At 46.5% G+C, this 17046-nt stretch overlaps 1 protein-coding gene and 1 pseudogene across 4 annotated transcripts in view; one reads left to right on the top strand and one right to left on the bottom strand.

Moving 5' to 3' along the window:
- ARHGAP44 (Rho GTPase activating protein 44) overlaps positions 1-11090 on the bottom strand; it is a 185187-nt gene extending 174097 nt beyond the window's left edge. For all 4 annotated transcript variants that reach the window (XM_083148383.1, XM_083148384.1, XM_083148387.1 and 1 more), the window contains exon 1: positions 10664-11090. In XM_083148383.1, coding sequence (XP_083004509.1) covers positions 10664-10716 — 53 coding nt within the window. In that variant the 5' untranslated portion in view covers positions 10717-11090. The remainder of the gene's footprint in view (positions 1-10663) is intronic.
- A 2949-nt stretch (positions 11091-14039) lies between these two features.
- LOC146012770 (U2 spliceosomal RNA) lies at positions 14040-14259 on the top strand (annotated as a pseudogene).
- The last annotated feature ends 2787 nt before the right edge of the window (positions 14260-17046 follow it).

The raw sequence follows: 17046 nt of genomic DNA, 5'->3' as shown, positions 1-17046 counted from the left end.
GAATAGTGACTTACACATTTACTAATAATGGTATCTCGCAGCAACCCTGTTTGGGTACAACAATGGTCGCAGAGTAAGGCGTTTGGCCTGCAAATCGCTCAACTAGATTTTGAGCCATCATAGCACTAATTGGAGATACATCAATACAACATGCAAATATAATACTTTAGGGGTTATTTAAATAAGTTTATACAAATGAAAAGTGTAGGCATTGCCCATAGCAACCAATCAGATTTTTGCTATAATTTCTCTATTTCATTATTTAAAAAAAATGTATACAGATAATATGAGTAGTTGCTATGGGCATACGTTTATATGTATGCTTTATAAGCTTTAGTAAAATTACCCCTTAATCTTAAATTATGGCTACACACACATAACATATGAAACAAATGCATATTACCCAATCTTACTGGGGTTATGCAACAGTACATTAGATAATAACTTCAATGGTTTACTATATATTGGAAATCTTTGCAAGTTTTATGGCCCAGTGTAAAGCTGGGTACACATATGTACAATTTAATTTTTCTTGCGACCGTTCGATCGACCGAATACACGTTCGGCCGTCCGAAACATACGACCGATCTGCGCGTACACATATGTACAATTGTACTTGCGACGTCCGATGTACTCCCGTCCAAACAATCGCAAGAAAAAGATTGTACCACCGTACACACTCTCCCGTTCTGGCTATTCGCACGATAAAAATGTACACAACATTATCATAATGGGCTGGATTTAAAAGAGCATACCAAAACGAGGCGTGATCACGGAACAAAGAATCGTTCGTGTAGTACAGTGAATAGAGCCGTGACTATTCAGATCATTGCTAGCTGTACTGGATATACGTACGTTCGTTCGTCTATCGGTGCATTTGGGCCTTTTTAATCATGAGCTTGAGGAGAAGGAAGGCTCGTGCGTGCATTTTGGCTGCTATGGCCATTAGATTGCGGGCTATTAAAAAAAGAAAAAGGACCAAGAATCGGAGCTGCTGGACCAGAGACTGGCTTCTGAGGAGAGACACCTTCTCCCACATGCCATTGCTAAAGGAGATACGGGAGAACAATCCTGATGATTTCAGGAATTATCTCCGTATGGATGACGCTACCTTTATGGAGCTGCTGACACTGGTTACCCCTTTAATAGAGAGAGAGGACACCTATTTCAGGAGGCCCATTTCTGCAGAGCAGAGACTGGTGGCAACGCTGCGTTACCTGGCAACAGGCAGGACCCTTGCCGACCTGAGATTCACCACCGCAATCTCATCTCAAGCGCTGGGGTTGATAATACCAGACACCTGTGATGCCATCGTCCAAGTTCTTCAGGACAAATACATGAAGGTAAATATGGAAATTACATACATGTCCCCCATATGTATAGCTGTGCACATACCTGTACCCTACATGTATATCTTTACAATGCCTGTTGATTTAATCTTTTACACCAGTGGGTGGGGGGTCTTTTTGATAAGGCGGGTAATAGCTTTGAGGCTGCAATGGGGGAGGGCTGATGGGTCTAAAATCAACCAAACAGATTATTAATACGCATATACTTTTATATTGCAGTTTCCATCGACCAAGGAGGAGTGGCAAAATATTGCACGTGATTTCCGTGATCTATGGAATTTCCCTAATTGTGGTGGAGCTATCGATGGCAAACACGTCAGGATCATGCCCCCTGCAAAGAGTGGATCTTTTTATTATAATTATAAGGGGTTCTTCAGCATTGTTCTAATGGCCATCGCTAATGCCCGATACGAGTTTGTATTTGTGGACATTGGGAAAAATGGTAGAGTTTCAGATGGAGGAGCCCTGGAGAATACCTTTTTCCACGACCAACTGAAAAAAAATGAACTGAATCTGCCAGAGCGGACTGAAAATGAGCACGGTTTGAACTTTGTTTTTGTGGCGGATGAGGCCTTTGCATTGCACCCTAATGTCCTTAAACCCTACCCACAAAGGGCGCTGAACAGGGAACGACGCATTTTTAACTATCGCCTGTCACGTGCCAGGCGAGTGGTTGAAAATGCGTTTGGGATTCTGAGTAATAAATTCAGAATTTTTCACAGTCCCATCAATCTGCGCCTAGATAAGATTGACAAAGTGGTGCTGGCCTGTTGTGTGCTGCACAACTACCTGCGCAGAAAAGCGGTGCACACACAACAACTGGGGGCTACAGTGGATGAGAGCCAAGTTGTTGACGAGCCTATTGGTCTGACAGCTTTGGCAACTAATTTAAACACCAGAAATGCATCAACGCAAGCAAAGTTGTCAAGAGACGAGTACTTGAATTATTTCAATGGTGTTGGGGCTGTGGAGTGGCAGAATGACATGATTGCTTAAAAATGTACCTTTTTGTCATTGTAAATATATTGTTTTTTGGTGTGTAATAATCCATATTTTGCCAATAAAATTTGTATACTCACAGTTCCGCACAAGTTGTCCTCTGCGTCTTCTTGCAGCAAGGAGGGGGAGGTGGAGGCCGAATCACGGCAAGTGAGTGGTAGTACTCAGGTGCCAGGCATTCCTGGAGGGCACAATGCCACGGCACCTGGAGTGCAGACTGTACCCAGTACTGGTGTTTATGTACTAGCAAGTAGTTGCTCCACCACACCTATTTCTATGCCAATTTCTCCTGGTACTTTGTACGTATGTATATCTGTGCCCTATAGTCACCCTGCATGGTAAATGATATTTTCACACGGACACCAACTAGATTACAGAATTTTTTATTTTTATATAAATTATTAACTTATAAACTTATAAAAAATATAACATAAATAACAAGTAAATAAATAATAAAGAAATACTTAAACATAAAAATATTTAAAACAATAATGCACTTAAATAAACTATATAAAATATTTACATATGGTGGTAAACTTGTCCCACCCCATAATCCCCTGTATCCATCGGTGGTTGGGAGGGAGATGGACTTTCCAATAAACTCTGGAAGGGGCCACCAGGTGGACCTGGTGGGAGCGTATTAGCCAACGTTGCCGGTTGGTGCTGCCTTTGCCCAGTTGGTGGCTGTAAATGTTGATACTGCGGATATTGCACCGGGTGAAATACCGCTTGTTGGGGTATAGGAGCTGGGCTGATGGGTTGAAATTCAACCCTAGGCAGAGGGGTCTCATCGGTGAGACGTGTGTGCCGGGACAGAGTCCCCACACGGGCCCGGTACAGCGTCTCATAAAATATGCGCTCTACCTCCACCCTTGTAGCCGGGTCCAACTTTCGCAAATTGTCAGCTAATACACTCCCCACCCGGTCCGCATCATCCTCATCCATGGTCATCAATCTGTTGGCAGACTCCAGGATCTTGGTGGTTGCCACGTCCGCAGCATCTGGAGTCTGCCTCGGCCTTTTGCGCCCTCTTCTTGATGGCGCTTCTGCTGGAGGTTGAGCGCTTGTTTGCGGTTCAGCGCTGGTCGTGGCGGTTGGTGTGGGGGTGGAGCAGAGGGCCGGTGAAGGCAGCTGTGATGCCACCTCCAGCGATGCCGAAGATTCATCCTCGGCAAATAGCGATGGCTGTAACAAAACAAGATGACAATGATGTATCACTATCGATTTTTAAGACTTCCATATATTTTTATATCTACGCAGAAGAACGCAGCCCATACACCACCATGTTGCTGCCATGGATGAAAGTGAGCTAGTTGAAGAGGCGTTATGACTGGCATCTCTGGAAACTAATTATTTAGATACCAGACATACCAAATACTAATTTAAACACCAGAAATGCATCTATGCGTGCTAAATTAACAGGGATGAATACATGCAGTATTTTATTGGTGTTGGCGCTGTGGATTGGCAGAATGATATTATTCCGTTAATTTTAGACAACAAAAAATATTACAATAATCCGCGCCAGAAAGACTACAACAGTGTAGATACCAGGGATTACCAATGACAACCAAAAGTTCCAAATACAAAAAATGTGGTAAATGCACTTGCGATGTCTGAATATTGATCACTGTGTTCTCAGGCGGATAACAGTATACCTCCACCACTGAGAAGAACCAGAATTAGGGCCACAGAGAAGGTCAAATTGACGATGTATAACCAAAAGGGGGGGTATCGCCCCCTGCAACTGACCTCTCTGTTGTGCCCAACAGAGAGGTCAGTTGCAGGGGGCGATACCCCCCCTTTTCATTTTACATGTTCACAATTTTTATACTGTACTTGCTGTTATATTTATCTGGTTTAAAAAAAAATTTTTAAAATAAAATACGTCTACTTACTGTGCCGCAAATGGTGTCATCAGAAAGCTCTTGGTTGCACGCGGAGGTGGAGGGGGCAGGCTGGTTCCTTGTAGTGTTGCTGACCGAATCCCTGGGCAGCTCCTGGTCCACCGTGAAGGCCAGCAGGTCGTAGTACCACAGCCTGGGCACATAGACTTGGTCTGCCCCTGCCCCAGACCGCTTTGAGGACTCCACCTTATTTAGTTCCTTTTTAAATACGGTCCTCATATTAGCGATCCGAGTCCGGACCCACTCTACATTTGCTGTGGGGTAGTAGGTCTGGCTCACCCTCACCAGCTCCTCCAGAGCAGATAGCCTCTTCTGCCGATTCGAATGGTCTTTGGATTTGGTATTCCAGAGACAATTCTGATCCCTGTAGGCCTCAATGAAGTCCTTCATAAATTCGACATTTTTTTCTGCCATGGTTGAATTTCTGTTCCAAAAAATAAAATAAAAAGGCATATTATTACACCATAAACCATTTAATGTACAGGTGTTCAGTCTGTGGGACACTAGATATACTGTAGCTATAGTACAGGAGTTGAAACTCTGTGGGACATAGGATACACGGTCACTACAAGCCCCAGCATACCCATGGCCCACAGATTGAAGTCCCTGTCATAGAAAACTACACATTTTGTGTTAATACTCACCGAAATAATTGTCGATACAGTCCGGAAAATTCGCTGCGCTGCTCCGATCAATCCAACAGCAACGACGGAATATTCTTTCGTGCTGAACGTGGCTTGAAACACAGTGATTGGATGAGCACACGAATCTCCGCCCCACGCACGTGCTTCGCGTCACACAGACACGGGACATCGAGGAGCCATGTCGGAGGGTCTGGCGCCACCGCATATGGGGGAGGCCAGTACAGAACCTACAGAACCTTTGTTTTCCAATTCTGCACTGATAACAACAGATAAAGAAATCGCTGACAACAAGGAGAAAAAAGTGACGCGCGCATCCGCCATGTCATCTGCAGAGGTGGAACTGATGGTCAAAATGCTGGATAGAAGGGACTACGATTGTTCGAGAAAAACATACCCCAAGACAAATTATAGAAAAGAAATTATTATGCAGCGTGTATGCAAGGAGATAAAGGAGAAGTTTGGGAAAAGAAGGTCCAAATACCAGCTCCAAAAACGGTGGTCGGACCTGAAGCACAAGGAGCAGGCCAAGCTCAAGAAAATTCGTGGAATTATTAAAAGAAGTGAGTCCAATGCCCTAGGTAGCTTTATTAATATACTGTCATGATCCATTACATTTTGTGTGTTTTGCTGACATGTTGCTTGTTTTTACTCAGAGGAAATCCATCCCAGGAGAAGACATGAGGAAGGCAGAGACAGGGCCTCCAACCTAAAAATAAAGAAGGAGAGTACAACAGGTAAGGTTTTGTACCAGCACACCAACAGAACACATGTTTTATACACACAACAAGGGGTAGTAATATGTCACTTTACCTTGTCACTATAGATGATATCCAGGCTGCGCAGCCGATGGAAGGGACCGCAGAGGGCCACCAAGTGATTGCGATCACCAGCAGTGTAGATGGTGAGTGTATACTGCAAATCATCTTTATGGGATAGTGACGTATCATTTGTGGAAAGGTAAACCTTTCTTTATCTGTACTTATTATAGATATCATCGAGATTTCAGATGTCAGTGCAGAGGGGGAGAAGAACACACCATCACCTGACACGTCCAGCGACGAAAGCACAATGCAAGAAAACATGACACAAGTCCATAAATGTCTACAAGAACTTAGCGGGAAAGTCCATACCGTAGCCCAAAAAATTTCAAAAATCCAAAAAGGCGTAGCAGTAGTACACTCTTTATACGAAAAAATTTATAACGGTTTGCATTGTAAAGTCAAAAAATAGTTTGTGTACTTTATTTAACTTTTTTTCTCCTTCTTGTTTATTTGGAGGCCAGAAGCATGGTGCATGTCGTGGCAAGCAGTCTCACGGCAGCAACGCATCCCATGTGAGCAGGCCGGGATGTTCCCATGTGATGCGTTGCTGCCGTGGGACCGCTTTCCACTACATACACCACCATGTTCAAATGTGTTTTTATGTTTTTTGGATGGGTGGGCTTTCCTGCTAAACCTTCACACGTGGCACTTATGTCATGGCAAGCAGTCCCACGGCAGCAACGCATCACATGTGAGCAGGCCGGGATGTTCCCATGTGATGCGTTGCTGCCGTGGGACCGCTTTCCACTACATACACCACCATGTTCAAATGTGTTTTTATGTTTTTTGGATGGGTGGGCTTTCCTGCTAAACCTTCACACGTGGCACTTATGTCATGGCAAGCAGTCCCACGGCAGCAACGCATCACATGTGAGCAGGCCGGGATGTTCCCATGTGATGCGTTGCTGCCGTGGGACCGCTTTCCACTACATACACCACCATGTTCAAATGTGTTTTTATGTTTTTTGGGTGGGTGGGCGTTCCTGCTACACCTTAACGCAAGCACCTGTATAGAGAAAATATGTCCATTTGTACATTTAGATTTTGGCAGGTACCACAGCTGATATACTGCATGTTTTTTGGATGGGTGGGCTTTCCTGCTAAACCTTCACACGTGGCACTTATGTCATGGCAAGCAGTCCCACGGCAGCAACGCATCACATGTGAGCAGGCCGGGATGTTCCCATGTGATGCGTTGCTGCCGTGGGACCGCTTTCCACTACATACACCACCATGTTCAAATGTGTTTTTATGTTTTTTGGGTGGGTGGGCGTTCCTGCTACACCTTAATGCAAGCACCTGTATGTGATATACTCTGTTCAGGTCCGACCACCCAAATAAACAAAGTGTTCACAGTATTTTTTGTCAGTATTTCTTAATAAATGTTAAGTGTTTATGCAGAACAATGAACATCACATATCTATCTATCTATCTATCTATCTATCTATCTATCTATCTATCTATCTATCTTCTATAACTATATCTGTCAGGAATGCACACACAACGATTATTTATTTCAAAAGGAATGCACACACAACGAATATTCTTTAACAGCATGGCGCGGAAAGTACGGGGGAGAAGACTTCCTGTTGTTTACATGCTGCGCTGATGGAGGGATGACGCAGCTAGTCAACACCCACATGGGCGTGCTGCTTTTGGGAGGAATGATCGCAGGAACGGGCTGCATATCGATCGAACGTGCGTACACATGTCACTTTTCTTTCGATATGGAGCCGTCCTGTCGGAAGAATATTAAGCAGCAAAGAACCTGCGACCGACCGACCGTGGACGGCCAAGAGCGTTTTTGGCCGTTTATCGATCGCAACGAAGGGATCGGGACAGCGTACACATATATACAATCGAACGGCCGTTCGTCCGCAGATCGGAAGAACGGCCCGACGATTGTACATATGTGTACCCAGCTTAAGGCCTGTTTGGCTGGCAGAATCTTTAGACTTAAGCTGGGTACACATATGTACAATCGGACTTGGACGATGGCATCACAGGTGTCTGGTATTATCAACCCCAGCGCTTGAGATGAGATTGCGGTGGTGAATCTCAGGTCGGCAAGGGTCCTGCCTGTTGCCAGGTAACGCAGCGTTGCCACCAGTCTCTGCTCTGCAGAAATGGGCCTCCTGAAATAGGTGTCCTCTCTCTCTATTAAAGGGGTAACCAGTGTCAGCAGCTCCATAAAGGTAGCGTCATCCATACGGAGATAATTCCTGAAATCATCAGGATTGTTCTCCCGTATCTCCTTTAGCAATGGCATGTGGGAGAAGGTGTCTCTCCTCAGAAGCCAGTCTCTGGTCCAGCAGCTCCGATTCTTGGTCCTTTTTCTTTTTTTAATAGCCCGCAATCTAATGGCCATAGCAGCCAAAATGCACGCACGAGCCTTCCTTCTCCTCAAGCTCATGATTAAAAAGGCCCAAATGCACCGATAGACGAACGAACGTACGTATATCCAGTACAGCTAGCAATGATCTGAATAGTCACGGCTCTATTCACTGTACTACACGAACGATTCTTTGTTCCGTGATCACGCCTCGTTTTGGTATGCTCTTTTAAATCCAGCCCATTATGATAATGTTGTGTACATTTTTATCGTGCGAATAGCCAGAACGGGAGAGTGTGTACGGTGGTACAATCTTTTTCTTGCGATTGTTTGGACGGGAGTACATCGGACGTCGCAAGTACAATTGTACATATGTGTACGCGCAGATCGGTCGTATGTTTCGGACGGCCGAACGTGTATTCGGTCGATCGAACGGTCGCAAGAAAAATTAAATTGTACATATGTGTACCCAGCTTTATACATTTTAGCTATAAAAGAGTAGAAATCATTATCCCTCTTAAAATACCTTTGATACTTTTAATTGGAAAAGTATTCTCTGTCTCATGTTTCCGTTCTCTATATGAGCAGGGCCGGTGCAAGGCACCGGAGCGCCCCAGGCGAGTCGGGGTGGGGGCTCCCCGGTGCCGGGGTACCTGTTGCGCCGTCTGGGGAGCGGGCAGGGGGGTCCAGGCTGGCGTCTGACAGGAGCCAGCCCTGCAGTGGTCTCCTGCGGCGCTGAGTATAAAGCTGGCGGCGGTGGGGGGTCCCTTCAGTGAATAAGAAATCACTTGCGCTATGCGGCGGCGCGGGAAGCGCTTCTGTTTTGAAAACACCGGCTGCACGGCGCACGCTGATTGGCTGAATCTCAGCCAATCAGCGTGCGCCGTGCAGCCAGTGTTTTCAAAACAGAAGCGCTTCCCGCGCCGCCGCATAGCGCTAGTGATTTCTTACTCACTGAAGGGACCCCCCACCGCCGCCAGCTTAAGCTTTATACTCAGCGCCGCAGGAGGTACCCGCGCGGCAAGGACACCACTGCAGGCTTCTGTCAGAAGCTGGCAGAGACCCCCTTTGCATGGGGGGCGACAGGCGAACTGCCACCCTCCAGTGGCCGGTGCCCTAGGCAAATGCCTAGACCTGCCTAGTGGTGGCGCCGGCCCTGTATATGAGCCGCAACAGTCAACAGAGAGGCATTATAGGCAGGGCAACTGAGTGCTCTACAGCACTACAGTGCTCCAGCTCTACAGCAACACAACATGTGCTGCTCAGAGAGCTGGGTTGGGCCCACTGTCCTGACAAGGCCAGACAGCCTTAACTGCAGACAATAAGGGCCCGATTCTAGATCACACGCAGTGATCCGATTTCAGCCTCTGCCCCGATGGTCAGGGTTTGTGAATGTTCAGACTGACTTTTATTTGTGAAGGCATTAGAAATCAATTGAAGGTTGGCGACCATCAAATAGTTCCTGATGCTGCGGTGGCATGCAAGGGGATGTGTCTTTGTTATATATCCCCTGGCAACGGTGGTTGAGGGGGACGGGCATTCCAGCGGGCGGCAGGCATCACATGGATCGCTAAGCAGTGAATTTTCACTGCTTAGCAAGTCAATCAGAATCACCCCCCCCCCCCCTAAGTTCTGTGTGTGTAGACTAGATGGGAGCACAGACAAGTGCATACGCGGGTCCAGCAAACACTTTTGAAAGTGACATTTTCCTGTCAGTGGTCCCGCCAATAACATGCCCTCGGCCTGCATAAATCCAGCTCTGGAGTGAGTAATGAGGACACTGCACATCATAAAGTAAAAATATGTAAACAATCCTAGAATACAAAAAAATTTAAAAAAGAAAAACATATTTTAGACTTAACATATGTTTTATGCCATTGACAATACCGAACAAATCAAAGCGTCAATATCCAATTTCCACATTGATAAAATGATAACACCTGTCAAATCTTTAAACAGAACAGAATCTACAATGAGAACAGAGAACACTAAATACATTAGATCTAAGCACAAGAAAAAGTAACCGAACTCCTGTATTCTGTCTCTATCTACACATACTGTACAATGCCAAATCATACAATATGCTGAACAAATTCTGCCAGCAGGTTCTCTCCTTGATAGAGATCAAAAATGAGGCTGAGTCTAGGTAAAATGGAAGACACTATTATCTGATCAAGGGTAACTGATCCTCCAAGATATCATCCTGCGAAAAAACCCAATATATATATATATATATATATATATATATATATATATATATATATATGAAAATGGATATAGATAGATATATTCTTCTGGAATGTGGGGATGTGCCGATGTCTGGCACATTGTATCACTCTCTGCATAAATGTATGAGCACACCCAACAATATAACCTCAGCAAATTGGCACTACCACAGGGATGGTCTAGGTACATACCATGTAGGTATTGCATGTATATTTGTAAGATTGCATCTCCATTCATGCTGACACTGCAGGGGTTAGGTGTCAGAGGTCTGCTGAGCCATCACTATACCACCTGGGGTGTGCCTCCAGGACGGCTGTCACATACAGTCATTTACATGTAAGGTCAGCCTTAAAGGTGACACAATAGATAAAAAGGGATCTCTTACCTTCCTACTGTCTGGTTGGCAAGCTGCCTCATCCGATTGAACTGCTTTTTCATCTTTGCAATATATAGTTAAATATATGTGTATAATATATATATAGATTTCTTCAGATTCTCTATAGTATCCAGAAAAATAAATAAATAAATAGACCCTCCCCCCAGTGTAGCAGCAAATTACATGTCCCCTGTTATAGAGGTGCTGCAGCAGAAAGCATCTTCCAGTGCACGAGAGGTGCCAGGGCGCAGGATAAATCCATGGGTGATGATGGGGTGTCCAGGATGGAGGGGTGCAGCCTTGAACCCCCCTTTTCTTCTTTTTTTTATTGCATGGTCCAAGCACTCCCAGATCCACCCCCCTTTATGTGGTTCATCAGCTCTGCTTTGAGATTCTCAGCAGCAGCTATTACACTGCAGGCTGGACAGCAGGCAGACAGAACGCATGCGCGGCATAGCGGGTGCAAGGCATGCCGGGAATAGTAGTTTTTCTTGTATCCAAGGCGTCAATGTAGACAGATACCGATATACAATAAAGGCAGGGAGAACGGGAAGCAGGGTGGGGTTAGTAGCGAGACAGTCGATAATTATGTGACAATTATGTGTCCAGAGACGAGGGATGTTATGTATACTGCACATGCTTTATTGTTATTATTTGATCTTAAAGCAAGCTATCAACGATGACTTTTACATGTCCCAATATTAATATTTAAGCGCAATTTAAATAGATACTTTTGCATGATATCAGGTATGCAATATAAGCATCATTACAATCCAGAAACACAGATGTTTCCTCATACACCTTGTTGTGCCATATGACCTGATGCAATTCCCACAACTCTAGCCTCAATGGGTGACATTCTATGCTATGCGGTAAAATCTGCATGTTTTTTATCGCACCAAATCGCACTTTTGAAAATCGCAAGATTGGCCCGTTTTTCGCATATTTAATGAGATGCGAAAAATAGGGCCAAATAGTGCGAATAGGTTCGATTTGGTGCGATTTCTTTAGTCCTGAAAATGTGCGATTTTCAGGTGTGAAAATCGCACGTTTGCAGGAAATCGCAATTAAAAAAAAAAAAAAACCAGCGCGGGGTCCCCCGCCAGAGCATAACCAGCCCCGGGCTCATTGAGCCCGTGCTGGTGACATAAAATCACGGTCCCCGACAAATAGGGGTCCCCTTGATTTATTGAAACCAGCACCAGGCTCAAGGTCCGGCGCTGGTTCCCGAAATACGGGGGACAAAATGACTAGGGGTCCCCCGTATTTTAAGAACCAGCACCAGACCCAACCAGCCAGCAGGGTAATGCCACAGCCGGGGGACACTTATTATATAAGGTCCCGCGGCCAAAGCATTATCCCCCTGGCTGGTCAGCATGGGCAGGGGTCCTGGGGAAGTGGGGACCCCCCCAATGAAGGGGTCCCCCCCCTCCAGGACTTACCAGCCCATTGTGAAAGTCCGGGGCTGTCCCCAATGCCCCTGGGCGGTGGGCATCGGGCTGATGCAAAGTGTAAAAAAAAGATTAAAAACTATTGTTTTCTACTGTAGAACTATGAGTCCCAGCAAGCCTACCCCGCATGCTGGGACTTGGAGAACCACAAGTCCCAGCATGCGAGGCATTAAAGGGCCCGCTGGCACTTGTAGTTCTACAGTCCAAAAAATAGTTAAATAAAATACACACACCCTGAAAAATAAAAGTTTAATACATACATAACACACACACTGATACTTACCTACCTTGAGCCCGTAGGTTGGTCCCTGGATCCTGGGTCCGGGGCTCCTGGACAGAAGAGTCCGGTTCCGGGGCCTTGGTCCTGGTTCCGGGGCTGGTCCGGGGGCCTGGGCTCCAGGGCTGATGTCCCGCGATGATAAACCGCGATTTGTTGCGATATGAGGAGAGGTGTATGTGGACATTGTATCTGTAGATACAGATGGTGACCATTTGTTTTTTTAAATTATTAAAGGTAAGGATTGCCTACATATGGTTTATCATTGAAGGCAGGAAGTCATTGTTGGAACCATTAATGGGCATCACTGCCATTAATGGCCATTCAAGGAAGTGGTGGCGCTAAGTGGTGCATCTCTGCTATTGAAGGCATTATAGTATTGGACCTTGCCATCGATGGCAAATCCATTGGTAGCAATCCATCAATGGTCGATAGCCATATCTATTTGCAGGTAACATTTGTCCAAAATAAAAGCATTTATTTTATGCTTGTGCTCTGCTCTAGAGTATACGGCAATTGTCCCACAAAACGGCTTTTGCGCTATGAGCCACAGTTTTGTGAATTCTGGGCTGATGCAGTGAATATTGTGTAGCTTATTTTGGATAGATACCCCAAAAGGTCGACATGCAATAGGTCTACAGGGTCAAAATGTCGACATGAAAAAAGGATAGACACATGAATAGGTTGACATGAATTTCTCATGAGCTTTTTTTTTAAATGGCTTGTTTTTACTTTACTTTCTATGTCGGCATAGAGGGAGAATATAATAGTGTGCCAAGCGTAGCGAGGTGCCGCGCTGAAGCATGGCGAGCCATGGGACGGTGCGCGTCAAACTAATTGGGGATCCATGTCGACAGTTGCCATAATGTGTGGGTCGACATTTAACCCTGTCAAATTATTGCATGTCAACCTTTTGGGGTAGACCTATTGACTGTCTATCTAGGCCAGTGATGGCTAACCTTGACACTCCAGATGTTGTTGAACTACACATCCCAGTATTCCCTGCTACAGTTTTACTATTTGGCCATGCTAAAACTGTTGCAGGGCATGCTGGGATGTGTAGTTCAACAACAGCTGGAGTGTCAAGGTTAGCCTTCACTGATCTAGGCAATGTCTATATAATAATCCACCCCCGATTTCAGTAAGGGCATGTTCATGCAAATGCAGGTCAGCGATTATGCATACATACACCTGTTGGGAGATATATTTTGCACCTGCTACAGGACAGGTGTAAATACACACTACTGTAGGTTCATATGCTGAATGATATGTGTCACAACCCTGTTTTAAGAGATTGCAACTGCTGTCAATAATTTGTCAGGATCAGCATTCACTTGAACCTGCCTGATGTGGGTGTGACACATAGGGGTAAATGTAACAGCCTGCAACTTGCCAGCATTAGTGAGTTTCTGGCGAGGAAGCCCTTTCTGGTTTTACCAATTAAATAATTGCCGCTTTACAACAGAGGACAGACTCGCTAGAATATCCCAGATGCTTGCAAAATCACAGACTGTTACATTTCTGCAGGAGACTCCTTGAAATAGCAGCATCTCTCCCTTATTAGTCTAGCAATGTCCCTCATTTCACCTGGCCCAGTGGTGGCCAACCCGTGGCTCTTGAGCCTCATGCGGCTCTCCCCCTTGTAAAGTGCGGCTCCTGCTCTTCTCTGCCTTTTGGCTAAGATCAAGTGTAGTATCTGTTCTTATCAGTGGGTATGGACTGGCCTCTGGCAGAGAATAGAGAAAGGCTGGACTGAGTAGCTGCTCTGATGGGCGGAGGGTGTGGGACCCCTCTTTTTTGCCTGGGAGTGGTGAAAAGTCTGGCTGAGTACCTTCACCTCTGCCTTTGGTAGGAGGTGTTGTTTCCGTAAATCCACTGGTAAGAGGGGGGGGGAAACACTGGGCCTAGTAGTTTGACTCTCTTGGGATGAGACAGCGAAAGGCTCAGTCTAGTATCCATTCCCAAGGAGCGGAGAAAGGCTGGGACTGAGTAGATGGCTCCTGTTCCAGAGGTCCGCAGCCTCTGATGGGGAGACTGCGAAAGGCCCAGCTTAGTACCTTAACCTTGGGATCGGAGAAACACTGAGACTGAGTAGATTGCTCTTCCAAGGGGGTCGCAGCCCCTAAGGGAGTCGGTCAAAAAGCCCAGTGGAGTACCCATTCCCATGCCAGGGGCTGGAAAGTGCCCTATGATGGGAGCAGAGAAACACTCGGTCGGACGCTGATCGGTCGGCTGCTTGGAGTCCGAGGCTGCACTGTGCCCCCGGGGAAACTCGGGGGTGCCGAACATGCACAGGTGATCCCAAAATCACCATGCACTAGTAAGCACTAGCACTGCGCACTTCCCTCTAGGTTAGCGCTTCACGTCCTTACCTCGTCCTTCTGGATGGGGTAGGACAATTTTTCACACCCCCACCCTGGCCTTCTGGCTAAGGTATATTTATTATTTATTTCTCTTCCCCTTTCACGTTCGTCACTTTTCACGTTCCTTGTTTTTTGTAGTTTTGTCACGTTTTTTTGGGTAGTGTGGTCGACCCTTTCGGGCCTTCCATTTCCCCAATGTGCTGAAGCTCTCGCCTTTTGGAGAGAGCTTCGGTCCCCCGAGGACGATCCCGAGCCGCAAGGCGGAGGGAAGTCTACTGAGGGTCTCTCCAAACCTTCGGGTGCGGAGGACCCACCGTCCTAACCCTTCCAGGGGTTGAGGAATGAGGGTCTCTCTAAGCTTTGGCGAAGAGGACCCACCGTTCCCTATTTTCCCCTCTTCGGCCTTATGGTTGAGAGGGGTTAGGGGAAAAACGGGGCCCTTCTCCTTCGGGAGATGGCCCAATTCGATCGCACGGCCCCCTTTGCACGTGTTTAGGCACAGCACTGGTGGTAGGGAGCACACCTCGGGCTCCTGAGTTTCTTAAAACTCCTGCTCCCACTGCTGCCCGCCGGCCACTGTCTGTCCCAGTCCCCCCTGCTGCCGGTTCCCTGAATCCCTTCTCCTTCTGAGGGGAGGAGAGCGCGCATCGTGCATCTCTCCTACCCCTTACTGTGCATCCTTGTGACTGGGCCGTCCGCCTATCAGGAGCCGGCCAGCGAGCTTTGATTGGTGGAGGCCAAGTCACAGGGAAGTGAGGGGGAAGGAGACGCGCGGTGTGCTGTGCTGTGCTCTCCTCCCATCAGTGACATGACAGGAGGACTGCAGGGGGACACCAGACTGTCCTCTCCCTGCCTGGCAGCAGCAGCATCAATTGTGAGTGCTGCTGCTGGGAAATTTGCACTGTGGGGGCATAGCAGTTTGTGGCACTGTGGGGGCATATCAGTTTGTGGCACTGTGGGGGCATAGCAGTTTGTGGCACTGTGGGGGCATAGCAGTTTGTGGCACTGTGGGGACATACCAGCTTTTTAGCACTGTGGGGGCATACCAGCTTTTTGGCACTGTGGGGGCATACCCGGCACCGTGTGGTGCTTACCTGGCACCGTGGGGGGCATATGTGTGTCTGGCACTATTGGGGGCATATGTATATATGGCACTGCACTATTGGAGGCATATTTGTATCACACCCACCCAAGGGGTCAAAATAGAGTATGCACCTTTTTTTGGCGCATGCGCCTTCGGCGCATGCATGATGTCGGCTCTTTAGCTTGACTACCGATATTTTTCGGCTCTTTACCTCTGACCGGTTGGCCACCCCTGACCTAGCACATATTATGTAGCTGTTACATTTTTGGGGAAAATGAATCATCAGCACCATTTCCCAGCATTGGTGATATAACACAATGATCCCTCCAGCTACATGCATTTATTGTGGACATTTATATGGAACAATGTGTAAAACACAATAGATGAACAATCCCAGACACGTATCAGTGACTTTTCTTTAGCAAGTATACTGTAGTAGCTCTTACTAAAGCTGGGCACACATATATACAATCGTCGGGCCGTTCTTCCGTTCTGGGACGAACGGCTGTTCGATTATATAGGTGTGTACGTTGTCTCGACTCCCTCTGTACGATCGATAAACTGCCAAAAATGATCTTGTCCGTCCATACTTGGTCGGTCGAAGGTTCAGTGCTGTTTAATATTCATCTGACAGGACGGGCCCATATCGGAACAAAAGTGCAGTGTGTACGCACGTTCGATCGATATGCTGGCTGTTCTTGTGGTTATACTGCCAAAGATGGAACGCCCTTGTGGGCAGAATGATCTCTCCTACAGCACAAGAAGCGTTTACCTCTCCCCATGTATATTTAAAGAAATAATCATAATATACATGCACCCCATCTTTATAGCTGGTCACCGTATCTGTCCATAGTCACCCTGCTGGCTGACTGTAGACACTTTCCCCTGTCTTTATAGCAGATTGCCGTATCTGTCCATAGTCACCCTGCCGGCTGACTGTAGACACTTTCCCCCGTCTTTATAGCAGTTTGCCATATCTGTCCATAGTCACCCTGCCGGCTGACTGTAGACGCTTTCCCCCATCTTTTTAGCAGTTTGCCATATCTGTCCATAGTCACCCTGCCGGCTGACTGTAGACACATACCCCGTCTTTATAGACTGCTGTTCTCTGCACAACCAGTACTGATGTAAAAAATGAAATCACTTGTTTAGGTTCTGTACTCACGCCTCTTTGTTTTGGTATGCCCTTAACCCAGCCCATTATGATCATTTTGTTT

Source organism: Crinia signifera, chromosome 6 (genome assembly GCF_055691185.1).
Source record: "Crinia signifera chromosome 6, ASM5569118v1, whole genome shotgun sequence".
NCBI classification, from domain to species: domain Eukaryota; kingdom Metazoa; phylum Chordata; class Amphibia; order Anura; family Myobatrachidae; genus Crinia; species Crinia signifera.
This window is presented reverse-complemented; position numbering and strand designations above follow the sequence as displayed.